General features: G+C 43.4%; 1 protein-coding gene across 2 annotated transcripts in view; it reads right to left on the bottom strand.

The window, feature by feature from the left end:
• Positions 1 to 253: 253 nt before the first annotated feature.
• LOC127569055 (dedicator of cytokinesis protein 2-like) overlaps positions 254 to 26,694 on the bottom strand; it is a 528,829-nt gene continuing 502,388 nt past the window's right edge. Inside the window, exons 43-52 of one of the 2 annotated variants that reach the window (XM_052013336.1) lie at positions 24,523 to 24,607; positions 23,754 to 23,840; positions 22,710 to 22,886; positions 17,162 to 17,245; positions 13,513 to 13,650; positions 12,703 to 12,830; positions 9,447 to 9,624; positions 7,225 to 7,342; positions 6,168 to 6,328; positions 254 to 762 (exon numbers count right to left, since the gene is read on the bottom strand). In XM_052013336.1, the coding sequence (XP_051869296.1) occupies positions 733 to 762; positions 6,168 to 6,328; positions 7,225 to 7,342; positions 9,447 to 9,624; positions 12,703 to 12,830; positions 13,513 to 13,650; positions 17,162 to 17,245; positions 22,710 to 22,886; positions 23,754 to 23,840; positions 24,523 to 24,607 (1,186 nt within the window). In that variant the 3' untranslated portion in view covers positions 254 to 732. The remainder of the gene's footprint in view (positions 763 to 6,167; positions 6,329 to 7,224; positions 7,343 to 9,446; positions 9,625 to 12,702; positions 12,831 to 13,512; positions 13,651 to 17,161; positions 17,246 to 22,709; positions 22,887 to 23,753; positions 23,841 to 24,522; positions 24,608 to 26,694) is intronic. The other variant, XM_052013337.1, reaches the window with a different exon arrangement.

Genomic DNA, 26,694 nt, shown 5'->3' on the forward strand with positions numbered 1-26,694 from the left:
AATGAAACAAAGTCAGGAACATGAGATTGAGCTGCAGACCAGGTGTGATCTAAAGGAATGAAGTCCAAATGGCCTCCACCAATCACCATGTTCCATGTTCTTAGCTGACCTGCTACCTGGCCAATTAAGGCACAGAAGTTGCCTTTCACAAATTGGACGTAGCACCATTCATAGTTTGAGAAATGTCCCATCCATCTGCCAAAGCCTAACCGACAGCCACAAGTTACAAACTCTTGGAAGCAGAGACATTGTGATCAGACAGTATGATTTTAATCAGTACCGAGAAATAATGTGAAATTAACAAATTTTGGCCTCAGCTTAGATCTTGAAACAACATGGACTCACATGGATTTCATGCTTTAGATTCCCAAAGCCTTTGGGAATTGACTTTGTCCAAGTGTACCACTGAAATAATTGCTGACTTTGTGTTGCCATAGTAATCCTTGTTTCCTCTGGAAGATGAATATTATATGAGAGGCCCAACCACGCCGGAATCTTTCAACACGATTGATTCGTCAGAATCCCAGCAGACTTGGGCTAATGTTACTGAACACGAGCTTTTAAAACAAAAATAAAGTTCAGTGGGTTGAATGAAAGATGCACCAATGAGGTTTAGAACTGTTTTTCTGTTTGCAGTGAGACGACTGTGACAAGTGCTATGTTTCCTTGGAATCAGGCAGGCCATACTAACCAACCCCATTCATGGACCCGTAGAGGAAACTTATCCCTGGATTACTTGTCTTCTGAGCTTTTTGAGCTCAGCTGCAAGAAGACAAAAAAAATCAGTCATATTTCTGAAGTAAACGATTAAGGTGGAAGACACAACAGCTTGAATTCTTCATTCCTTTATAGCATTTCCTCCACATTTGTATTTCACCAAAATTGGTGGTGCAGTAGACAGTGAAAAAGATTATCTAAGATTACAACAGGATCTGGATCAACTGAAACTGGGCCAAGGAATAGCAGAGGGACAAGTATGAAATGTTGCATTTTGGCAAGTTAAACCAGAGCAGGACTTACACAGTAAATGGTAAGTGTTGCAGAACAGAAAGACCGAGGGGTACAAGTACATAGTTCCCTAAAAGTGGTGACACAGGTCGGAAGAAGGCATTGGACATGCTTGCCTTCATTGGTCAAGGCACTGAGTGCAAGATTTGAGACATCTTGTTACAAGTGTACAAGATGCCGGTGAGACTGCACTTGGAGTATTGTGTGCAGTTCTGGTCATCTAGCTATAGAAATATGTCATTAAGCTAGAAAGGGTGCAGAAAAGTTTCACAAGAATGTTACCAGGACTGGAGGGCTTAAGTTATAAGGAGAGACTGGATAGGTGGGGGCTTTTTCCGCTGGAGTGTAGGAGGCTGAGGGGTGACCTTATAGAGATATAAAATCATGAGGGACATAGGTAAGGTGAAAGGTCACAGTCTTTTTCCCAGGGTAGGGGAGTCTAAAACGAGAGGGCATAGGTTAAAGGTGAGAGGGGAAAGATTTAAAGGGATCCGAGGGGCAAGTTTTTCACACAGAGGCTGGTGGGTACATGAAACGAGCCGCTGGAGGAAGTGGTAGAGGCAGGTAAAATTACAATATTTAAAAGATATTTGGATATGTTCATGGATAGGAAAGGTTCAGAAGGATATGGGCCAAATGCAGGCAAATGAGACCTTCTCAGGTAGGCAACTTGGTCAGCATGGGTGAGTTGGGCCGAAGGGCCTATTTCCATGCTGTATAACTCTATGGAGCTACTGTGATTTCAATTATTTATTGATGGGATCTGGACATCACTGGCAGAGAATGGTATTCTATGGTCATCCCCAAACTCATCCAGAGAAGATGACCGTGAGCCACATTCATGAGCTGCTTTAGCCCATCTGGTGAAGGTACTTTCACAGTCATGTTGGGAAGGGAGTTCCAGGGCCTGGATTTGGGGGAATGGTGATGCAGTTTCAAATCAAGAAACTTGGAAGGGAACCGTAAGTTGAAGTGCTCCCATGCACCTGCTGCCCTTGTCCTTGGTAGTGGAAATCCCAGGCTTGGATGGAGTTGTCAAAATTGTGTTGGAAAGTTGGTGCATGCTCCCTGTAAATACCAGACACCATAACTGCAGAGTGTCAGTGAGGAGGGATGGCAGGGTGGAAGGGGTGCCGGTCAAGCGGACTGCTTTTCATGGATGACTGCTGTTGGAAGTGCACTCATCCTGTGGAGGGTATGCCATCACACTCCTGACATGATCTGTAGATGGTTGAAAGGTTTTGCATGCTTGGGAGGTGACTCACTCAAAGCAAGGTACCTGATTTAGACGTAAATTAGAGGAACAACACCTCATCTTCCAAATGGGCAGTGTCCAACCTAGCAGCATGAACATCGAATTCTCAAAGTTCTAGTAACCGCTCCCCCTCTGCCCCTTTCCCTCTTTTTTTCTTTTCTTCTGATCCAACTGGCCACCATCATCCTATCTCTGTCCCCTCCCCCACCATCTCCATCTGCCCATCACCTATACACTCATCCGGTGTTTCCTCCCCCCCCCCCCCCACTCTTCCATGCTCCACCTTCCTCTCCCATCAGATTCCATCACCTTATGCCCTCTCTCACTTCCATAGAAATAGAAACATAGAAACCCTACAGCACAATTCAGGCCCTTCGGCCCACAAAGCTGTGCCGAACATGTCTCTGCCTTAGAAATTACTGGGCTTACCCATAGCCCTCCATTCTTCTCAGCTCCATGTACCTATCCAAAAGTCTCTTAAAAGACCCTATCGTATCCGCCTCCACCACTGTTGCCAGCAGCCCATTCCACGCACTCACCACTCTCTGAGTAAAAAAACTTACCCCTGACATCTCCTCTATACCTACTCCCCAGCACCTTAAACCCATGTCCTCTTGCGGCAACCATTTCAGCCCTGGGAAAAAGCCTCTGACCATCAACACGATCAATACCTCTCAACATCTTATATACCTCTACCAGGTCCCCCCTCATCCTCTGTCGCTCCAAGGAGAAAAGGCTGAGTTCCCTCAACCTGCTTTCATAAGGCATGCTCCCCAATCCAGGCAGCATCCTTGTAAATCTCCTCTGCACCCTCTCTATGGCTTTCACATCCTTCCTGTAGTGAGGCGACCAGAACTGAGCACAGTACTCCAAGTGAGGTCTGACCAGGGTCCTAAATAGCTGCAACAATACCTCTTGGCTCGTAAATTCAATTCCACAATTGATGAAGGACAATACACATATGCCTTCTTAACCACAGAGTCAACCTGTGCAGCTGCTTTGAGTGTCCTATGGACTCAGACCCCAAGATCCCTCTGATCCTCCACACTGCCAAGAGTCCTACCATTAATACTATACTCTGCCATCATATTTGACCTACCAAAATGAACCTCTTCACACTTATCTGGGTTGAACTCCATTTGCCACTTCTCAGCCCAGCTTTGCATCCTATCTACGTCCCGCTGTAACCTCTGACAGCCCTCCATACTATCCACAACACCTCCAACCTTTGGGTCATCCGCAAACTTACTAACCCACCCCTCCACTTCCTCATCCAGGTCGTTTATAAAAATCACAAAGAGTAAGGGTCCCAGAACAGATCCCTGATGTACACCACTGGTCACTGACCTCCATGCAGAATGTGACCCTTCACCCTTCCACCAATCACCTCCCAGCTTCTGACATTATTCCCACTCTCCCCTCCCCCAACTGCACTCTCCACTCTCCTCCATTACCTGGATCCACCTGCCAGCTCTTGCTCCACCCCTTCCCTTCACCTGTTTATACTGGATATCTCCCTTCTTTATTTCAGTCCAGATGAAGGGTTTCAACTCAAAACGTCGACTGTCCATTTCCCTCCATGGATGCTGCCTGACCCACTGAGCTCCTCCAGCACTTTGTGTGTTGATACCTAGCCTCAGACCAGTTATTGTAGCTATCATTTTCATGTAGCTGGTCCAGTTGAGCTTCTGGTCGATAGTGACCCCCAGGATGAGTGTAGTGGAGGATCAGCAATGGCAATACATCTGAATATTAAGGGGAAATGGTTGAACCCTCTCTGGTGGAAGAGATCATTACCTGGCACTTGTGTAGAATGAACTGATAATGTGTGATGCACATGAGAGCAATGACTATCTCCAACATCTTCCCTTGACATTCAAAGATACTGTTGCTGGTAAATCCCCCGCCATCAACAATCTGATGGTCATCACTGAAAATAAAGTTAACTCAATCAGCCACATAACATCATGGCTAGAAACTGGGGAATCCTGCAGAAGTTATTCTGCTTCTGACCCCCACAACATCTACCTGCAATCCAAAAGGCATGATTAGGAATCTCTAAGGCAATTCCTTCACTTGACCAGCAGCACTCAAGAATCTCAATGCCATACAGGACAAACCAAGCTATTTGACTGGTGCTCCCTCCACCACTCTAAGCATTCACTCCCTTCACCACTTGCACACATTGGCTGTAGTTACTTGCTGAGGTTATCCAATAGCATCTCCCAAACCTGTGACCTCTATTGGTATTGATTTATTATTGTCACTTGTACCGAGGTACAGTGAAAAACGTGTCTTGCATACCGTTCGTACAGATCAATTCATTACACAGTGCATTGAGGTAGTACACAGTGCATTGAGGTAGTACAGGGTAAAAACAATAACAGAAGTGTCACAGCTACAGGGAAGTGCATTGCAGGTAGACATTAAGGTGCAAGGTAAAACAAGTTAGATTGTGAGGTCAAGAGTCCATCTCATCGTATAAGTTCAATAATCTTATCATCACGGGATAGAAGCTGTCCTTGAGCCTGGGGGTATGTGCCCTCAGGCTCCTGTATCTTCTGCCTGATGGGAGAGGGGAGAAGAGAGAATGACGTGGGTGGCTGGGGTCTTTGATTATGCTGGCTGCTCCACCAAAAAGGACAAGGCCAGCAGGCACATTGGTACACCACCACTTGCAGGTGCCCTTCTAAGCCGCACACTATCCTGACTTGGAACTATATTGCTGGCCCTTCATCATTGCTAGGCCTTATTCCTGGAATTTCTAACCCAAAAGCACAGTGAATGTACCTTCATCTGAACGTGTCTGTGAAATGCCCTGGACATGCTAAAATGGAAGGGCTGGGATACCCACAAAAGGTGAAAACTTCCCAGGTGGCACAGTAGTTATTGCTGCTACCTCACAGCTCCAGGAGTCAGGATACAATCCTGACCTCTGGTGCTGTCTGCACATTGTCCCTGCAACCATGTAGGTTTCCTCTGGGTGCTCTGGTTTCCTCCCACATCCTACAGACGTGTTGGTTGGCTGGTTGGCCACTGTAAATTGCCCTCAACATAGGTGGGTGGCAGGAGAGTTAGAAGAGTAGTTGATGCAAGAGAGGGAAAATAAATGGGGGAATGGGACTGATGGGAACAGTGTGATGGACTGAATGGCCGCAGCGTTGTGAGGAAGTATATGAGTTACAAATAAAATCTAGGCAATTCCTGAGGTGGCCACTTTGGTGCTGGAGATGGGAAGTTTGGGCAGTTTTGACCCAGTCACAGCTATCTATGTGAAGACCCCTGGAGTATAATTAGGAATCATTTCTTCACACAAAATGTCAACTTGGGACTCTCTCCACTGACACTGAGATCAGTGGTTTCTTGTGAGGTAAATCTTTGGAATTATCAACGCCAGAAGACTGTGGAGGTCTGATCATTGAGTTCATTCAAAACGGAGATGAATAGATTTCCAGATATTAAGAGATTTGAGGACAGGCAGGAAAATAGCACTGAGGTAGAAGCTCAGGAAGGATGATGTTGAATGTTGGAGTAGGTTCAGAAGGCCAAATGACTGACTCATGCTTCTATTTCTTATGTTCTTAAGATAACCAGGGGCATTAGCAAATATGGATACATGGTATCGAGACACAGATAAGCCATGAGTTAATTGAATGGCTGAACAGGCTTCTATTCTTGTCTGACAATTTCTTCGTTATGACTCTCTATCAAAGCACATAGAGAGCTTAAGCCTTAGAGATGCCTCTCCTGCTATATTAATGTGGCTAGACCCTGCTTAGTTCATGATGCTGCTTACGTTCAGTGTGATGGAAGTTGATTGTGACAAGCCCTGTTCCTCAATAACACATCACTTGCCAAAGAATGAGTATTCCATGAAATTCAGTCTGAGTTTGCAACAACTCACCCGGTTCTTAAAAAATGAAGCTTTTTTGCTTTTGAGGGTGCCCTTTTTGTCTCCCTCATTCTCCTCAGCAGCCAACACAAACATCGGTTGACTCATCCTCTTCATCGCATTCTGCTCGAAGCTTTGTTCCTCGCCTCCATTTGCCACAGCAAAAATTAGAGCTGGAAAGGAATTTTTAAAAAATCATGGAAATCTGACCTCTGTTAAAGGGAAGTAATTGGTGAAAAGCCTTCAGTTCTACATGAATAACCAATTGCCATGGTTGTCAAAAACCTGAAAGCATACAGCCGAGCTGGCTATCTGGATTCTGGAATGGTATTATCACTGTGCCTTTTGCCGTGTCATTTCTTTTGTCACTTCTGGCTTAGTTGGGATCCCTGGAATCAGAATTTGAAGGTTCAAACTGCAGGGAAATGGTGGTGAACTGCTGCCTGATTTTAAAGTGCAGCATTGAGGGAGCATTGCATTGCCAGAGATGCCATCAGTTGGATGTGATATTAAATTAAGCAATTGTTTAACCTGTTGAGCATTTAAACCATCGAGTTAGTTTGTTGAAGATCAGGGATGGTTCCTTCAGTGGCCAGGCCAATGATTATTCTGAAACATTACACACCACATTGTTTGATGGCATTTATATCTGGATAAAGATGATTGGAATTTAGGGCTGACTTCATTTAAAGTATATTTGGCCTTGGAGCACCTTGTGAATTCACCATGAAATTGTACATGACTAATTTGAGACATTAGTTGCTAAGTATAGCATTTTTGGGAAGGTCTGGTCACTTTGGACCTGTGATTGAATTCACAATGCTCTCCACCACTGACCTTTTCCAGCTTCATTTCAACAGCTCTTGCAGATGAATCAGTTGAGATTGTGCACTGTGATTTGTTGCCAACTCACTATTGTTGCATTGTTTCGACCGGTGGGATAGGAGAAAGCAAATTAGATGGATTTTGGTTGTTTTTCATCCACCAATCCCACGGTGCTTAACTAAGAGGACAGTGGGTTTTTTATTTACAGCCACATTGTTAGTGCTTTTATTTCTCTATACAGTACCTGGGATTGTTGGCATCGATCTGCTGGCAAAACTCATCTGCTTCAGCATTGAAGTTGGATGCTTCTCAACCTGGTCTGACAGGTTTGTGTCACTCATAAACTCCTGCTTCCTTGACAGCTAAAAATGACAAAAGACACTCATGTCAAGAGGTTAGGGGTGTGGTAGATAGGGTGGGGGTTGTTATGAATACAGTGTTCATTAGAGAAAATATATACAGTCATGTTAAAGGAGGCCCTTTTTTATCTCAATCCATCAGTCCCAATATCAAATGATCCAAGATCAAGAACTTTGCAGTTAAGTGCAAAGCAAGCTCCCGCTACAATGTGCCACCCAATGTGCCAAGGCAGATTGCTGAGTAAATGAAATTTTCAGAAAAACTGCAGTTGACAGAATTATGAAATACAGTAAAAACAGAAAATGCTGAGAAGGCTCAGTAGGTCAGGTGGCATGTGTGGAAAAAGAACTAGACAACGTTCCAGGTGTGTGACTCTTTGTCAGGTTGTACAACTAAACTTCTTCACTACACAGGTGAAATACAAAGTAAAGCCCCCTCTACATTGTCCTGGCAAACACTCCAAGGGCAGAGAGTAAAGCCTTACTTTGCAATGTGCTCCAGCCCCATCCTCATCAATAGTCCACTATGTCGCAGCAAAACAACATTTCCCTGGTTCCCATAGCAACCAAGCCATGGCCTTTGGATGGTATTGTCAAGTGATGTTGAACTGTAAACCAGTTTTTCGAGCAGTAAGAACTGGTTGAGATCGTTAGAAACTCATCATTGCTTTTCATTGGTGCTGGTATTTTTCCTTTTATTTAACACTATACACACAAATGGCATGTCGAGTGGGGGTAGGTTTGCAAGTAAAAGCCAAGTAAATACATGGTCAATTGAGAAAACTTAAGGTATGGAAGAGTCAATGAGACTGTATAATCCAGTTCATATTCAGCTAGCGTTGGGACTTTTGTCCTGTCTATAAATCGTACTTCCACTTTTCAGTTCCATTGATGATTCCCAACAGCATGTATCTCTTCCAGGCAATGTTTCAGACCCATAGGGCCAGACAGAAGTCAGCAATGGATTATGGAAAACAATAGCACCTATGGAGGATACTTAACCCATTGAATGTATACCCTTGCTGAAGACCAGTCTGGTTATTCTCGCAAACAGTGCTTTCCTCATACCAATACCAAATTTTTTCCTTCACATTTGTGTCCTTTTCCCTTTTGAATACTGCTATTGAATTATTACTCTCCATCCTGTCAGGCATAGTATCCAAATCATTCATTATATAGAGACACAAGAGACTGCAAATGTTGGAATCTGGACAATCTGCTGGAGGAACTCAATGGGTCGAGCAGCATCTGTGGGGGGAGAGGAATTGTTGACATTTCGGCTCAAAACCCTGCATCAGGACAACTCCTTACCCAGTGACAGATGCTGCTCGACCTGCTGACTTCCTCCAGAGATTAACTGACGATTCGTTACAAAGAAAAGGTTTTCATATCATCTCTGATTCTTCTGCTAATCAACTAAAGTCCATACCTTCTGGTTAGCAACCCCAAACCCACTGGAACCTTTCTCCTCAGTTACTCCAGCTGTGCATGAATTTAAACATCACTACTATATTGTTTCTTGATCATCTCTTCAATAAGGACATCAACTCAATTTATTCCACATCATCAGTGCAATTTTAGTTCATAAATTAAACGAGAAGTTTTGTAGCATCTTCCATTCCCACACCAGTGTGCAATAGGTGCCAAGTGAAGGCTCATTGGTATGGGCAGCTTGGACCTGATTCAAAATACATGGTCACAGAGTTACTGTACGAGGTTTCAACTTGTAGATGTATGGGACTGACAGGTACTCAGAACAGGGAGTGAAATTCAACTGATGTTGATTCAAGGCAGACGGCATGGATGTGGGTTTATGAAGATTTGGGGTGAATTATTTTGCTGGCACCTTGAGTTGCCGTTGATTGGAGTTTGGACTGTGTGTAACAGTTGAGGATATGAACTGGATGCCTCCTTTCAAAAATATAATCTCTTTGCCTACAAGTTGGATTATATCATGCCTGTTTCCAGTGGTGTAGACTTCAATGGTTGTGTGCTGACACTGCTCAGCATGGTACCTGATAGAGGAACAGGATTATGTAAAGCTAGTTTCTCTTTCTCTTTCCTGCACTGTGGCTCTTCAGAAATGTAAGCTGCCTGTACTGCTTACCCTTTTTGACTCTGTCATCTCTGTCTTGCTATCTGCAAACACCACACTGCTCCTCTTCTGCCGCTTTCTCTCCTTCCTTAGTTTGATCTCCCCTTCCTCCTTGATGGCTCGATCGGATGCCTTCTCTTCCACCTTCAGGATTGGTGTCTTTGGTCTCGGGCTGTCTGGACTAATACTGCTGGAAGGATACAAGCAACACACAAGCTTACTCGGTTGATTTTAATTGTACAAATAAACATTTAATCTTCACCTAACTGGTTAATCAAATGGATTAAGAGTTCAACAGTCATGATGCTTTGGATATTCTTTTTGGAGTTCAAGGTGACAAGAGTGAAAATGGCAGGCGTTATATTGAAGACATATTATAAAGGAACATCTTCCACAGAAAAGAAGCAAATGAGACCTGTAAGCACTGTGATGCATGTACCTTGACTAGAAGTTGAAAGATACTTGTGTTAGGTTTGCTCAATAGGAGTTCTGCAGTTCTGCAGTTGGTCAACCAACATTTAATTGAGGGGGTTATGGGCTGAAAGGCCTAGCTGTAGGAGTTAGGATTGGGGATTCAAAGAGGGTCCAGGAATGATTGATTGAGAGGCTGAAACTAGATCAATAAATGCATTGGTCTGGGTGGTTCACAGCAGGGTTGGGATGAATGTCAGTAATTGGGAGCAGTGGGGGCAGACACTCAGACCTGTGGGAGGGGGAAGTAGGCTTTGAGGTTGAATGGAGGTTGCTCCTGCTGTGGGTTACTGGTTGTGAGGGGTGGTTACTAGTCATGAAGGATGGTTACAGGCACGTCAAGTGAGGGTGGGTTTGTGAGGGAGAGCCAGGTAAATACATTGCATGACAGATATCCAGCTGAGGCAGGATCCCAACGCTGACTTTCACTGGTTGAGATCCCAGGAGAGTCTCCTTTAAGCATCACTAAAGCAAGTGTCACAGGCACTATGGAAGTCTGCTTCCACATGGACAATGTGGACCGTTCATGTGTGGGCCATAGTCCAGGAAGTGGCTGCTGTATCCCACTGTGTGTGTTCGGAGTTCTCCCCACATCAGCGCATCAGACGCACACAGGTATACAGAAGGAAAATCACAACCTTGGTCCAACTCACAGTACATCTCCTTAACTAGATATTTCTTTATTTAAACTGAACTGAGGACCAGACAAAAATGTTGTCCCACATTATCACAATTTCCAGATAGTTCTCAAAATGTTGAGTTGTTTGGAGCTGGGGTAGTTACCAGCTGTGAAGATATGGTTACTGGTTATAAGAGGTTGGGTACTGATTGTAAGTGGTTGGGTACTGGTTGTGAGGGTATGGTTACTGACTGTGAGCAGATGGTAACTGGTGATGAGGCTGTGGGTTACTGGTTGTGAGGGGTGATTAGTGGTTGTAAGTGGGTGGTTACTGCCTCTGTGGGAGTGGTTATTGGTTGTAAGGTTGTATACTGGTTGTGAGGCATGGTTACTAGTTGTAAGGGGGTAGGTTACTGGTTGTGTAGGGTGGTTACTGGTTGTGGGATATGGTTACTGGTAGTAAAGTATGGTTACTGACTGTGAATGGGTGATTATTGGTTGTGAGGAGTGGTTACTAGCTTTGAGGGGATGGGTACTGGTAGTGAGAAAGTAGTTATGTTGTGAGGTGTTAGATTGTTGAAATTTCAATGTGTAGGCCACATACAGTGGACGAACATGTAGCTTTGGAACAAACCTTTCTTGTTTTCACTCACTGTCAATTCAGACCCAATTGTATCTGCACTGTGTTAGCCCTGTGGATACTTTAAAATATTTGGTGCTATTATTTGGAAGACATCTAATGCAATAATTCACTAAGCATATGCTGAGGACATTCCTGCTCTCAACAAAACCTTATTTCCTGTTCACACAATTTTACTTGGGCTAGCCAGTAAAATGCTTTGTGAGACCATTTGGTGAACACAAGCAGGCTATTTGCCTCTGCAGAGCATCATCAATAATATTAATCCTCCTGTAGCTGTGGATAGTGCCTGGATACCTGGCACCATCCAGGTCCAAGTTCAGGAAAGGTGACCATTAGGAGGTGGCGGACATGGATAATCCTTCCCTGCCAGAACCGATGGGAAGCAGCTACACATTTTGTGGACAGGTGGCTTGTCATAAAATGCAGACTCCAAGCCCCTTGACTCCATCAGTTACAGTTCAGAAGTTGGCCTGCACCTTCGATCACATGTTGGAACTAGAGCTGTGATAAAACTGTTCTGCAATGTCAGGAGTTAGGGAACCTGGGCTGAGTAGGGAATTCAGGAGCAGGGTAGGGAGAGCAGTTAGAAGTGGATTATTTCAATGGGCTCAAGAGATAATTGGATGAATTTGAAGATAAAAAGAGTGACCGGATGAGAAGCTAGGATGGCAGGGTGGGCCAGGGGTGTGGAACTGCCTGGGTGTGTGGGGTGAGAGGAGTGTGGAAGTGAAGGATTAGGTGAGTGGGTGGGAGTGGCAGAATTTGTGCCCAGTGGGAGTGTGGGATGGGGTGGGTGTGGGAGTGTGGGGTGGGTGTGGCAATGGTGATAGGGAGGGTCTGGGATGGGGTGAGTGTGGGAGTGTGGGGTTGGTGTGTAAGTGTTGATAGGGAGGGTGTGGGATGGGGTGGGTGTGGGAGTGTGGGGTGGTGCAGGGAGTGTGGGATGGGGTGAGTGTGGGAGTGTTGATAGGGAGGGTGTGGGATGGGGTGGAGAGTGTGGGATAGGGTGGGTGTGGGATCGTTGATAGGGAGGGTGTGGAAGTGTTGATAGGGAGGGTGTGGGATGGGGTGGGTGTGGGAGTGTGGGATGGGGCGGAGAGTGTGGGATAGGGTGGGCGGAATGTGGGATGGTCTAGACGCTGGGGTGTCGTTTTAGACTGGGGGCTGGGAAGGAAGGATATTGTGGTGATCTCTGAGTGAGGCACAGGTTGGGGAAGTGTAAGGTATGGTGAATGAAGGACATGGTGAGAGTACATAGATGGGTCCGATTACAGAAGGATGTCTTTCTCTCCCATTGTCCTTTGTATAAATTCTAGGGCTTCTATGCGTCTGATTCTCTCAATAATTTATAGATATTAATCCACGATTTTCAGAGTTTGAGGACTCTGACAAGTCTTTTTGCAATCTTATATTTTCAGAATATGAATGCACATAGCCAAAAAGAGGCTGAGTTTCTTCAAAGCTAACATTTAATAGTGTGATGATCAACTACTGCCAATAGCAGAAATGGCAATGCAGTCATTGCTGTGCCTTACCCGTCGGCATTCCCTTTGGTTGACGTGCTGCCTTCGATGTTGATGGAGCAGAGAGAGATCATGGACACCTGTCGGTAGGACCTCAGCATGGATCTTGGCCGACTTGTCCTTTTGTCATCCATATCTGGCTGTAGGACAAATCCAGGAGAGAAAGCAGCTGTGTGAAGTTGGGGTAGTCGACTTTGGATTGATAAGACTGTCATCTCTTTGTCAGAATTCCCATTTTGGAGACTTGATCCCATAATCTTGGCTGGCAATGCCGTGCAGTACTGACTGAGTGCCACACTGTTGGTGATACATCTCAATAAAGCAAGACATGGCCTGGCCCTTTAGGTTGGCTGCAAAAATGTGTGCTCCACTAATTGATAAAGAGCGGGAGCACCTCCTGGTGTCCTGGTCTATATTCAGCCTCGGACCAAAAAAGTGGGGATACTGAGCTGGGGAATTCTCTGCAAACATATCAGCACCTTCATTACACAAAATTCACAAAGCTCTATTCAGATGTTTGAAAAGTGGAGCCAAACAAGATTGCAATGGGGTTGTGGACTACTGGGGCACCTTAAATCATGTCCCTTGGCCAATATATAAAAAGAATTGAGAGCTTGTTATTATAAAGCTGTGGTGCTATAACAATCTCCACTGTCAGGACAGGGTCAGCATGAGGACCCAAGAGCAATGTCCCCTGCCTCATGTACTCAGCCCCCTCTCCACCACTGGTGTGTGACAGAAAATCCAGCAGAGGAAAAGTCCTGGGACGTTGCTCATTTCTGCCAGAAATGAACCATGTTACCTTGATTCGAGTCCTCTTACCAGCTCCCTTGTTCCATACTCCTTCTCTACTTTGATCTTTAGCTGCTTGAAGCATTCCTCCATCCGATCATGGAATGGCCGAAGGTCATCCAACACCCTCTTCCCATGAAGTTTTATCCCTGCTCCAAGCAGCGGCAGCTGGTGAAAATGAAGAGGGGAAGATTCTCAGCACACTGGTACTCAAAGTGCAGCACTGGAAGCTTCTTCAGCCCAGTATATTGCAACTATCAGAGAGGGATTGGTGCCGGTTTGAGGAAGGGGTTAATCAGGAGGAGGAGATATCCCAGCTCTGCAATATTCATGTGAAGTTGGAGTATTGTGTACTTGGAGTATTGTGTTCAGTTCTGGTCGCCTCATTATAGGAAGGATGTGGAAGCATTAGAGAGGGTGCAGAGATTTACCAGGATGCTGCCAGGATTGGAGAGCATGTCTTATGAGGATAGGTCGAGCGAGCTGGGGCTTTTCTCTTTGGAGAAAAGGAGGATAAGAGGTGACTTGATAGAGGTGTACAAGATGATAAGAGGCATAGATCGAGTGGACAGTCAGACTTTTTCCCAGGGCAACAATGGCTAACATGAGGGGACATAATTTTAAGGTGATTGGAGGAAGGTATAAGGGGGATGTCAGGGGTAAGTTTTTTACACAGAGAGTAGTGGGTGCATGGAACGCACTGCTGGCAGAGGTTGTGGGGGCAGATACATTATGGACATTTAAGAAACTCTTAGATAGCCACATGAATGATAGAGAAATGGTGAGCTCTGTGGGAGGGAAGGGTTAGATAGATCTTTGAGCAGGATAACACGTCAGCACAACATTGTGTGCCGAAGGGCATGTAGTGTGCTGTAATGTTCTGTGTTCTATGTTCTGTGAATGGCTTGTGGAAGCAGAGCTATTCACCTCCAATTTACTTTTATTTAGTTTGGGAATAGGGGCGGGGGGACAATTACAAGGGCTTATATTAATTGATCATGGAGACACAAGAGACTGCAGATGCTGAAAGCTGGAGTAAAAAATGAGCTGGTGGAGGGACTCAACGGGTAAGGCAGCATCTGTGGAGGGAAATGGACAGTCGACATTTCAAGTCAAGACTTTTCATCTGGATTTGATCATATCTTAACTGATCATATCTGGTTGCCTTGAGACTTGTCTTCATCAGTGAATAGTTGACCATTTCCTGTCTTGAGACTACAGATGCTGGAATCTGGAGCAACAAACAATTTGCTAGAGGAACTCAGCGGGTTGAGCAGCGTCTGTGGGAGGAAAGGAATTGTTGATGTTTTGGGTTGAAACTGCATCCGAATCGTCAACAATTCCTTTCCTCCTATTGATGCTGCTCAACCCACTGAGTTCCTCCAGCAGATTGTTTGATGCTCTTGTCTTGAAATGATGGTTTAAATCATAGCGAGACTGGTTGTTCGTAAGACTATTTTAGAAGACATTAACCACAGTGAGTGAATGAAATCCAGTGTGATTCAGACCATTTTAGACATTTATGAACCAAATGGATTTATTTTGAGAATCTGATAGCTTTATGCACAATATTTCCCCTATGGTCTCCATCCACAAATTACCACACTTCTAGAACTTGGTCCTTGGACTTGAACTCTATACCTCTGTGGAGCCAGTCTGGCACCATTGCCACTGCAGAAAAGCCTGGTGAACTGCTCTCAGTGCCAAAGGGAAAATGTGGGGCTCAATGTGTTAAGAATCACAGGCGCAGGATCAAATCCCACCTGTGGAAATGCTGTCTTGTCACTGAGAGAGCAGCTTGGACCAAGATTGTGACTGAATATTACTGGGTAACAGCTGTGAACCGTCAACACGAGAGGTTTTTTTCTTGGGGACTTATAATGGCCAACCACAGTCACCATCTGCCACCTGGTGAAATGTAGATGCTACTGCTGTATATTGAAGGGCAGCGACAGAGCTCAGGGCCAAACTTGTTGATCCAGAAATGTTCTGTTTTGATATGTACAGAAATAAGCTTAAGTTTTCACTTTTCTAAAACTGAGAGTCATAGACCATTGGGCTGTCTTTCCTATTATTTCACGATCATGTCGAATCATTCACTGCAAAATTCAGCATGAGATGGGTGGACTATAGTACATGTCTTTTTAGGAAAATACATTTTATAGATATGATTAGGGACAAAAGAAAGAAAAATCAGCAAAGCTTCTGTAGAAAGGGCTTTAAAATTGCAGCCCAAAATCTGTGTCCTTTGCTTCCATTCACAAAGCCTCGAGGATTAAGGTTTAGATCAGGCAACGCTCTGGGATTATTCTGGAGTTTTCAGGAACTGAGAATTAATCTTTTGAATACTGTGACTAGCAATCTGGAAATAACTCAGGAGGGTATTAAAAAAATTGTTTTTTCTATGGTTGTTCTATAATAGTTTTGTTTATTGGTTATAAAGATTTTAGGAGTGAGGTAAAAACGTTGCTTGGGAGACCAGAACGTGTCTGGTGAGAATTCCAGAATGACACCAGTCAGAATTAGTAGTTGACAGTTGTCCACTTATCGCCTGTTTATTATTGATTTGGAAGAGGATTTGATTCCTAATCACTGCTACTTTGTTGCATAATTAGATGTAATATCTGTGACGGTAAATCCTTACCAGTGATGCTGCATCACCAATAGAAATATAGGGCGATTGAAAACAATAACATTATTGCATTGAGAATGTTTGCTGGATCAATGTAATGACATTGTTAAGGAAAAAAACCTGCAGGTGAAAGGATGTAAATACAAACTAGTCCAATGAAACTGGTGAGCAACAACCTGTGAGCTGACAGTCTAACAGCAAGTCTTCTTGAGGCAATGAGAACCAGCTCTAATTTGTAACATGTCAGCATCTATGCAAGGATTATACAAACATGTTTTTTTAACAAATATCCAACACTGAAAGTAAGAATGAGATTGGGAGTTAGGATTCCATATGGACAGTTGAACGGGTTTGGCGTTTAGATATTTGGGTGTGTAGAAATTCTATAATAGGAATGAGATGGGTCAACAGAGATCCTTCACAAATAGTCTGAATGGGATTAGATCTAAAATATTCTCAACGGAGAGTACAAATGGGTTTGGATGTACACCAATTCTATACAGATAGTGTGAATGGGTTTGGTTGTAAAGAGGAGACACAAGAGACTGCAGATGTTGGAATCTGGAGCAACAAATAACCTGCTGGAGGAGCTCAGCAAGTTGAACAGCATCTGTGGGGGGGAAGGAATTGTCGACGTTCCGGTCGAAACACTGCATCAGGATTTGATGCAGGGTTTCGACCCAGAATGTCGATAATTCCTTTCCCCCCACAGATGCTGCTCAACCCACTGACTTCCTCCAGCAGATTGTTTGATGCTGATTGTAAAGAGATTCTATGCAGAGAATGTAAATGGCTTTGGGTGAACAGAGATTCCTATATGAGAAGTGTGAACGTGTTTACACATACAACAATTCTATCTGGAGGGTATGAATTGTGTACAAAGACTCTGTGCAGAGCTTGTGAATGGGTTTGGTGTGAGGAATCCTTTGTGAAGAGTGTAAGATTGTGAGGAGAATCAACATGGAAAGCATGAGTGGGTTTATGAGTTGGGATTTTGTACAAGATACAAAAGGATTTGACATACTGAAGTCTATTCTCCATTCTTACCTGCCATGCTATAAGATCCTTTAATCGAGCCAGTTTCTCCCAGTCTTCTGGGTGCTCATTTGAATAAGTCTCTGTGAAGAAAGCCTGAAAGGGGAGAATAATTAAGCATGGGGTCACAACCATACACTTCCATCCACTGAAATAACATCCAGTTGTTTGAGTAAGATAGACAGTTTAAACACTCCCACCAGAAAACGGATGGCACGTTATTGGTGTGCTAGAGTATTGTTCCATATTATGCTAAGGCCCGTGAAAAATGCCAAAATTCACCAAAATCCATTATGACACCACATTAGGGTGATTTGCATGCAGAAACAAGACATGTAGAATTTCTAGTTCAGCACGGCTCCCTACACTTTGCTGCATAGTAACCAGAGAAGGGCAACAGGCCTTAAAGGCACACTCCCCATGGCAACCACACTGCTGCAGCAAGCACTATGGCTGCCATGAAAGAGACAGAGGATGCGGGCAGGAAGAGTTCCTGCAAGCCTTGTTCAATGAGATACACGGCTGGTGTAAGATTCTGCTGCCCGAGAGGTTTGGTGGGTGGGGTGTCAGGAGGCCTGACGGATCCACCATAAGAAGTGCCCGGCAGGAGGTGATGACAGATATGTCCAGGATTGGGAATCACCCATTGTACAGCAACTCCAAACAAAAACCTCATGTCCCCACAGGATAGGTTGTCGTGATCTGCACACCACTGCGCACAGATGCAGAGTGGAGTGGAGAACTGAGTGTTTTAAGTAAGATGCCACTCTTCAGGAGAAGCAGAGATATCATCGCAAGTACGGCAACTGCTCTGCCTGCGACTGCAATAAACTGCAGAGAGTTGTGGACACAGCTCAGCGCATCACGGAAACCAGCCTCCCCTCCTTGGACTCTTTCTACAATTCTCACTGCCTCGGTAAAGCAGCCAGCATAATCAAAGACCCCACGAACCCCGGACATTCTCTCTTCTCCCCGTCCCATTGGGCAAAAGATACAAAGGCCTGAAAGCACGTACCACTGGACTCAAGGACAGCTTCTATCCCGCTGTTATAAGGCTATTGAACGGTTCCCTAGTATGATAAGATTGACTCTTGATCTATCAATCTACCTCATTGAGATCTTGCACCTTATTATCTATCTGCACTGCACTTTCTCTGTAACTGTAACACTTTATTCTGCACTCTGTTATTGTTTTACCTTGTACTACTTCAATGCACTGCTGTAATGAATTGATCTATATGAACAGTATGCATTTTTCACTGTACCTTGGTACCTGTGACAATAATAAACCAATTTATCAATTTATTAACAAGTCATGGTGGTAATCAGGGCAGGGATTTATTTGTTCACTTTATATTCAGTGCAGGATGTGAGGGGAATTGTGCATCATCTGGGCTCCCCTGCCTGATTATGAATGTACCTTGTTAGTGGCATTGAACAGAGTAGAAACAGGATCACTTAGAACAGGAACATATAACAGTACAGCTCAGGAACTGGCCCTTCAGCCCACGATGTCTGTGCCGACCATGATGCTGAATTAAACTGCACACCTGTTTGCATGTGGTCTATAATCCTCTTGGTTTGGAATGGGGACTATTAACTTGTAGGTTCCTTAAGAGAAGCCTCACTGTCTGTTGGGGTGCCTTATAGTCAGCGTTGACAGGATACTGAACAGGGCCATCCCTTGCCAGCCATCTTATTCCTCCTGCTCCAGTTTTAGGTTTCATCTCATGACCCTGAGGCTCTCAGTTTCCTTTGCTGCTCTTCCTCTAGCACTGCCTATAGTTTGCAAAGTTGGGCAGCGTACAGGACACAACAATGAGATCTCCAGATTTGATTGGTGAGTACTGCAGGCTGACCCCCAACAATACAGGCAGCACAATCTCATCTTGAGGAATCTAATAACCTCTCCCCTCCTATAAGAAGACTTGCATGGCTCTTGTACCTCCCCTTGGCTGCTGTGGTGATAGAGCATATTGGTGTGAAGAGCCAGGAAAGTAGAAGGTAGTCCTTGTCCCCTGGTATTCATCCCTCTGGGCAATGTTGGATGTTGAACATGTCCAGCAATGCAGATTCCCTCAGCATGAGGATCTTCCTGGAAATATGGTATTCTCAATGAAGGCATTCTCATAATCCACAACGAGCTGCACATTATGGGACTGGAAAACTTTCCTGTTGATGAAAAGGTCTGGGTTCTGCTAGGGATCCTTATTGGAGCAAGAGTGATATCAATAGTTGTCTATACTAATAGGAACCCAACAAAGTTGGCAAATGCCAATGTATGAGATGCCATTGCACTAAAGTAGTAGAAACTGTTTCTCTTCAGGTATAATGCCTGGGTGAACTCAGATGCTGTGGTGAGCAGCAGATTGGGAGACTCTGCAGAGATCTGCTGAAGCGGCTTGGAAAGATCGAGTGGCAAAGAAATTGACAGAGAACTCAACCCCTGTGGAGGGAACAGTCCAGGCCCAAGAGTGTGGCAGAAAGTCTTCTTGCAGAACATCACATCTCGGTGAGGACAACCTTGGAAAACCTGAGTCTGCAAATACATTGTTCATCAGAGAGGTCCAGGTAGAATGTGGTGTCTCTGGAGACCCTTTGAGGGTGATGGGCATGTCTCTGCCTCCTGGGCCAAGGTACCCAAATGACCATGAGTGTCCTGTCATGGCCATAATGATACTCCCAGTCGTGGATAGCTGCCAGCAAGAGTTACCACTTGGGCATCCAGCAGCTATATCTCAGCAGCTATATGACGGAAGCTCACGCTTTGCACTTTGGAAGGTGAACTGAGCATCCTACTATGAGTTTATAGCTGCCCAGTCAGATCTCCATACAATATCTCTTTAAATAGGGAGAGTAGCACCTAGCCAGTTCAACATGCTCTGAGTTTGAGTGAGACTGCTCCATGACAGTTGCTGCTTGAAGCTTTCTGCTCCAATTTATATCATTAAGGTCCGAGACTGGTGTTGCGTGACTCATGATATCAAGGGGAGCACCTGACATCAGAAGATGGTCAGGCAAATTAACAAGAATATGTGCCCTATGCAGTTTCACAACTGGGACAGATTCACCCCGAATTGATAACTATTGTAAACTACATAAGCTCAAATCAATTTTTTTTGTGGTTCGCAATTAAAAATGAGCAGTAAGCAATAAAAATTCTCAGTTTTTGGATGCTTTTTTTTCAATGTGGGCATGTCTGGCAATGCTAGTACTTGCTGCACACTGCTAGCTGCCCTGCAGGGGGTCATGAGTTGTGTTCTTGAACTGAGGTGCTCAGTAGGACATTACACTCTCCTATACAGATGAAGATCAACGTATAATAATTCTCTTGCTGTTAACATGAAAACATATTCAGGCTGGATTAAAATGGACTGTCAATCTAAGGGAGGGAAGGTTTGTACATTTCAAATCCATTTCAAGATCAAGTTTACTGTCATAGGCACAGAGTATAAATGCCATGAAAATTAACTTTTTGCAGCAGCAGCACAGTGCATAACAAACATAATATAAACTTAAATTAACATAAATTATACACAACAAAATAAACACAACATTAGTGCAAGCTGAGATAGAGAGAGAAAGAAGCATAATTTGAGGTAACGTTAGGGTTTTTCAGGTCGGTTCAAGAACCTGATGGCAGTGGGGTAGAAGCTGTTGTTGGACCTTGAGATGTGGGTCTTCAGGCTCCTGTACCTCCTGCCTGATTGTGTGTTAAAGTTTTCATTCCTCACTGGATGATCATTGGGTAGATTAAATGTACAAACTGTTGATTAGTCATTAAGGTGCTTTAAATAAATAAAGGGTATTTTGAACTTTTATCAGCATGTCCAAGAGAATAAAAGTCTGAAAACAAACAAAGGGATTGATTCGCAAAGGAGCATATATTGAGTGATTTTCAATAAAATTTAGCACTTGTCCCTTATGGACACATTCCATGTTACTAGAGATAAACAATATTGGGGGAAAGGAGCATCCTATGCCTCTTACACTCCAACATGTAATGCCTTTCAACACTGTATCTTCCATTCAACTTTTCCAACACAGGAATCATTTCTTTCAAAATTATTGTAGTAATGTTGGATATTTCTTCAGCTAAATGTAAAGTCTCCATCCAACAGGGATTGTAGTGACTTGTTTGAGTCTACACTCAGGACAATGGCTAAACCATTGGCTTATTTTGTCTGAACTTTATTTGTGAAAACACTGGGAGTTTTAGATTACCATGGATGATGAATCTGTAGATGCAACCAGCTCTTTTGCTATAACATAGTTCAAAGGTATTACTTGCTGTGGCCCATAATTGGTTAGAGTATTAAAAGCCAGTGTCCTTCCTTGGGTTCATATATATTTTATTAGCGAGTGCTGTGGATCAGATGCATTCTATGCACTGCAGTGTCCTATAAACCATGCTTCACAGATGACTCTATGACCAATCACCATCATGTTCCTTCAGTGCTCTTATACTACCTGCACCCTGAGCATTAACAGGACGTTTGATGCACTCTATTACATTTCCACATTACATTTTTGTTATCACCTATAATAGGATCTTATTCTCTCCTTAATGAAGCATGAAGGAAATTAATGTTGCTCTGACCTCATCCATCTCTATGTGGGTATACCCATCTAATGCTATGTGGCATTTAATAGCTCACAGTGAAAGAAATACATTTTATCCCAGACTATGTGCATCATACCTGAGTGTGTCTATGTGTGTGTGTGTGTGTGTGTGTGCGTGCGCATGTGCGCATGTGTATGTGTTTGCATATGTGAGTAAATATGTGAGGTGCGCATCTGTGTGTACATGTGTGCCTGTGTGTGCTATGTGTGTGTGTGTGTGTGTGTGTGTGTGTGTGTGTGTGTGTGTGCTATGTGTGTGTGTGTACACTGTGTCTGTGTGTGTTCACATGTGTCTGTGTCAGTGTGTGTATATTCAAGCTCATTCAGTTCTGAAGATCAGTTTTTGATTTGGAAATTCCCATCCTTGTTTGCCAATCCCTCCATCACTTCACCCACCCACCCACCCCCCCCTCCCCGCCCATCACTATACTCTCATAACCAAAGTCTGTCATCCCTGGTGCCAAAGCTGCAACACTCTTCTGCATTCTGGACATCCCATTAAAGTGCTGGCTAGAAATAAACATAAAACTCCAGCTGAGGTCAAACCAGATCTTCAGTAAACTTTCCTTGACTTGTTATAAAGTTGAGTATACCATGTGCATTTTCAATAACTATTCAACTTAGACTACCACAATGAATGATATATAACAGACATCTATGGGTCTCTCCGTTCTAGTAGCCACTTCTAAAACACAGGCACACAATCTTAAAAAGTGTGTAATACACCAAGCAGGTATGTATTCTCAAACAGCCAGTAAAGCAGAACAAATTTGAGATGATAGCTCACAGATTGAATTCTCATGCTTTTGTGTTTCACTCTCCTCTCTCGTGAGTTTCTTTCTTTGGAGTTAACCCTCTGAGAGTGTACTATCTCCCTGGGACAATTTATTCTTTTAGTCACTGGAGGGATGACTGAATAAACCAGTAAATTCTTTACCTTCTCATATTTAGCAAATCCACCCATGACTGCTGGATCCACAATACCGTTGAGCAGCATGGAGAGTGGGTTGATGGGGAGGTGGTCATCCCCTTGGTACTGGGTGATCAAGGTTAGGATCTTCTCATTAGTTTTCTCCATTGTCTCAATTGCATTTTCCAGGGGGCTGATGGTGCTCTGTAACACAGAAAAAAAATTGCCACTGGGATTTCATTGGTATATCAGGGAAGCTAGACTGAAGCAAGGACTGATACAAAATTACACAAGATTCATTCCTGCCAGCCTTTTTTGGTGTTTTGAATTGTGCTCTGTGTACTTATCAAAGAGGCAATATGAACAGTATTCCATCTGAAATGTTAGCCTTGTTTCTCTCCCCCCAGATATTGTCTGACCTGCTGATTGTTTCCAATAGTTTCTGTTTCTATTTCCAATTTCCATCATCTGCGCCTTTTTTTTCACTTTTGCATAAAGTGTACTGCACTTGGTTCAGACCTTTACCATAGTGGGAAACAACGGTGATCTCAGGCAGACAGCAAGAGTTTGTACTAAAAGCTGGAGACTATTTACCTTGCAGAGCATCTGATGTCAGCTTGTAAGAGCAAATCTTTCTGTCATATAACAGCAACCAGCAGACTTGCAATAATATCCCAGCTTTACATTTTTAATGGAATAGACTCCAGGAGAAAGGTGATTTGTATCTGCACTGGTAATTTAGGAATTAACCATGACACTTGTATTCTCACACTGATTATGTGCTACTGCGTATAGTCACACTAACATAATATTGGTGCGTATGTTCCCCAGGGTATATAGTGTACTTGGATATCGTGTAAAAGTTTGAAGCTTATCTAGTGTCATTACTGGGGGGATGGTGGTTGTTGGTTACAAGCAGGGTTATCAGGTGAGTGTGGTGTAACAGGCACAGTTACCAAGTGAGTGCGGTTTTCTGAGCTTAATTACCAGGTAAATGTGGTGTTACCTGTCAAGCATGAAGCCTGTAGGACACATTCACAAGAGGATTGATCTGAGCAATATTGTACTCACAGGAGAAATAGAATTGACTTCAAACCAACGGAGAATGCCAGGTAGTTTATAAACTGTGAGGAAGGTGGTCCTCTCAATCCACATGGACTGTAAGAAATAAATTAATGATAAATTAACCACTTGTTCCAAGTTATGGATGTGACTGTTGTCTTGACAGAATGACACATGCAGAGTTTTTGTACAAGTGACGGTCTGACAGTGAAGCATCCGAGAGGTTTCTTTCACTGTAGACCAAGTAGTTGTTATACCATTGCAGTAGCAACAGGTAGAGGGACCAATAGTGCTTTGACATGAGACATGGATTCATTAGGACAGAGATGGCATTAAGCCAACCATAGTTTTACTCCCAGTCCAATGTATAGAAATTTGGGTGCAGAGTGGTACCATACTTCAAGTCCAAATTCAAGTTTATTGTCATGGGCATGCATACCCAGGGTATAAATGCCATGAAAATTAGCTTTCTGTAGCAGCACCACAAAGGACATTACAAACATGACAAACATAAATTACATAAACTTGATGACGGTATAAGAGTACTCTCAGGAAAAATTAATATACACATGTGATAACCCCAACAGGATAGAAGAGAGAATAATTTTGCCTTGTCTTAGCATTGCTTTGTGCTCAGTACTTAATCTTTCTATTTGGGAAGATCAGATTTGGTACAAGAAACAAAGGCCTCTCATCTACCTAAAAAAAATGTAATATTTGCATGTTTTCTTACAGATTTGCTTAATCTTAGTTAACATAATAAATATATGTATCTTACAGCAAATTCATTGTCTGGGTCCACTACTCCTTTCCGGACTGGCCTTGAGTACTGAAACTTCTGGACATAATTTGCCTTGTAGAAGCTGTAGAAACCAAAGATATGAAGTGATGCACACAATGAAGCACAATGCTGCAGGAACAATATATAACTAACCACATTGTACCTTCACCTCTTAACCAGGCATTCTATTGTTACTAATGGATGAGTTCCCATCTATTATTAATACATGGGATAAATAGCTGCTGTATTAGAAAACTGAACCAAATCATGCTGATAAAATTCAAAGTTATTTTCTCCCTTCACCATGACTTTCCTTACACATAGGCCCGTGGGTGGGAAGGTAATACAACAAAGAACAAAACAAGACTCCTTTTGTCTATTCAATCAATTGCTGTCCTGAATTCTACTTCTCCCAGGACTTCTTCAGTAGAAGTTCTGTATGAATGGGGTATTTTAAGCAGTATGTCTTTAGTGTATGCACAAATAAAGTAATTGGTAATTGGTTTATTATTGTCACATGCACCAAGATACCGTGAAAAGCTTTTGTTTGTGTGCCATCTGGACAGATCATTCCATGTACAAGTACGTTGAGGTTGAACCAAAGGAAAACGAACAGACTGCAGGATATAGTGTTATAGCTACAGAGAAAGTACAGTGCAGGTAGACAAATAATGAGGTAGATTGAGAGATTGAGAGTTCAAATTTAGTGTATAGAAGGTCCATTCAAGACTTATAACAGTGGGATAGAAGCTGTCCTTGAGCTTGGTGGTATGTTTCTGTATCTTCTGCCCAATGGGATGGGGGAGAAGAGAGAATGACCAGGGTAGGAGGGTACTTGATTATGTTGGCTGATTTCCCAAGGTAGTGGGAAGTATGGGCAGAATCAATGGAGGGGAGGCTGGTTTTCATGATGGACTGAGCTGTGTCCACAACTCTCTGCAATTTCTTGCAGTCTTGGGCAGAGCGGTTGCCATATCAAGCTGTGATGTTTCTGATAAGTTGCTTTCTATGGAATAAATGTTTTTCGCTATTAAGTCTATGGATGAGAAGTGACCACAGGGAATGACAGCATAGATCTTTTTAGAGCAGACGGGAAATACATTGATTATTGGAGAGTTATCCATTAACCCACTGGAGAGCATTGAGTACTTTTGAAGCAAGTACAATCAGATTGACAAGGATGGATCAACACTGTACAACCTTTTTTGATAACATTGAAGCTGGAATATTCCTACAGTAGTTCAATTGAAGAAATGTGGGACCAGTGGAGGGAAGGCACTTGTGGGAACCTTGCCTTGTTCTCTGCTGTCTTACTTTCCAGCTACAGATCTAGGTGTAAGGACAGTTGTAGTGAAGGGTGGGGGGGGGGGGGGGGTAGTGAATTTGTATTTTATTAACATGACCTGCTTCAGTTTCCTGACTGAAGAGTTACGAAAGCTAAATATGAAGAAAATAGAAAATTTATAATATTAGAAGGCTCAAACTTTTATTTTTTTCTTGCAATTTAATCATATTTGGAAACACTGTTCTAATCCTGTCAAATTTTCTGCAACTGTAGAGTTGCTGTCTCCGATTCATATGTTATGTTAATGCTTGTTAACACAGTTCAGCTGCATTCAAACTAGCTCATTATTGCAATAAATACAGAAATAAAGCAACAAGAAAGCACACCACATATTTATCTGCAATGACAGATCTGAGCTTCGGGGGCAGTGGAACTGGTCAACTGTGTTATGAGCCTGTTGAATATTAATAGAGCATCTACATTCCTGAGATGCTGTTGTGGGCGGATATTGCTTCACTAACTTTCATCGATTTTTAGAATTGAGGTAATAATTGAGGTCTTCAGGCACTAGTTGCGTAAGCACAAGATCTGAGAGGACATTAAAGGGGGGAGGGGACTGGAGAAGATACTATCCATCAAGCAGGGATGGATGGAAAATAGAGGATTGACTACAGGAGATTTTCAGAAGCAAGGTAAGGTGAAAGAGGATTGGACTTCTGAGGAAAGGAGTGCACTAGATAAATGAGTGGGCAGAAGATTGAAATCAGTGTCCAAATGTACTACCTACTCCACATTTCATGTCCATCTCCATGCTGGATACAACCCACTGTTTTGCCTCTGGCCCCATGGAATAAACTCCCTGCATCCACTCCCCAGAGCTGACT

This window comes from Pristis pectinata, chromosome 4 (genome assembly GCF_009764475.1).
Source record: "Pristis pectinata isolate sPriPec2 chromosome 4, sPriPec2.1.pri, whole genome shotgun sequence".
Classification (NCBI taxonomy): domain Eukaryota; kingdom Metazoa; phylum Chordata; class Chondrichthyes; order Rhinopristiformes; family Pristidae; genus Pristis; species Pristis pectinata.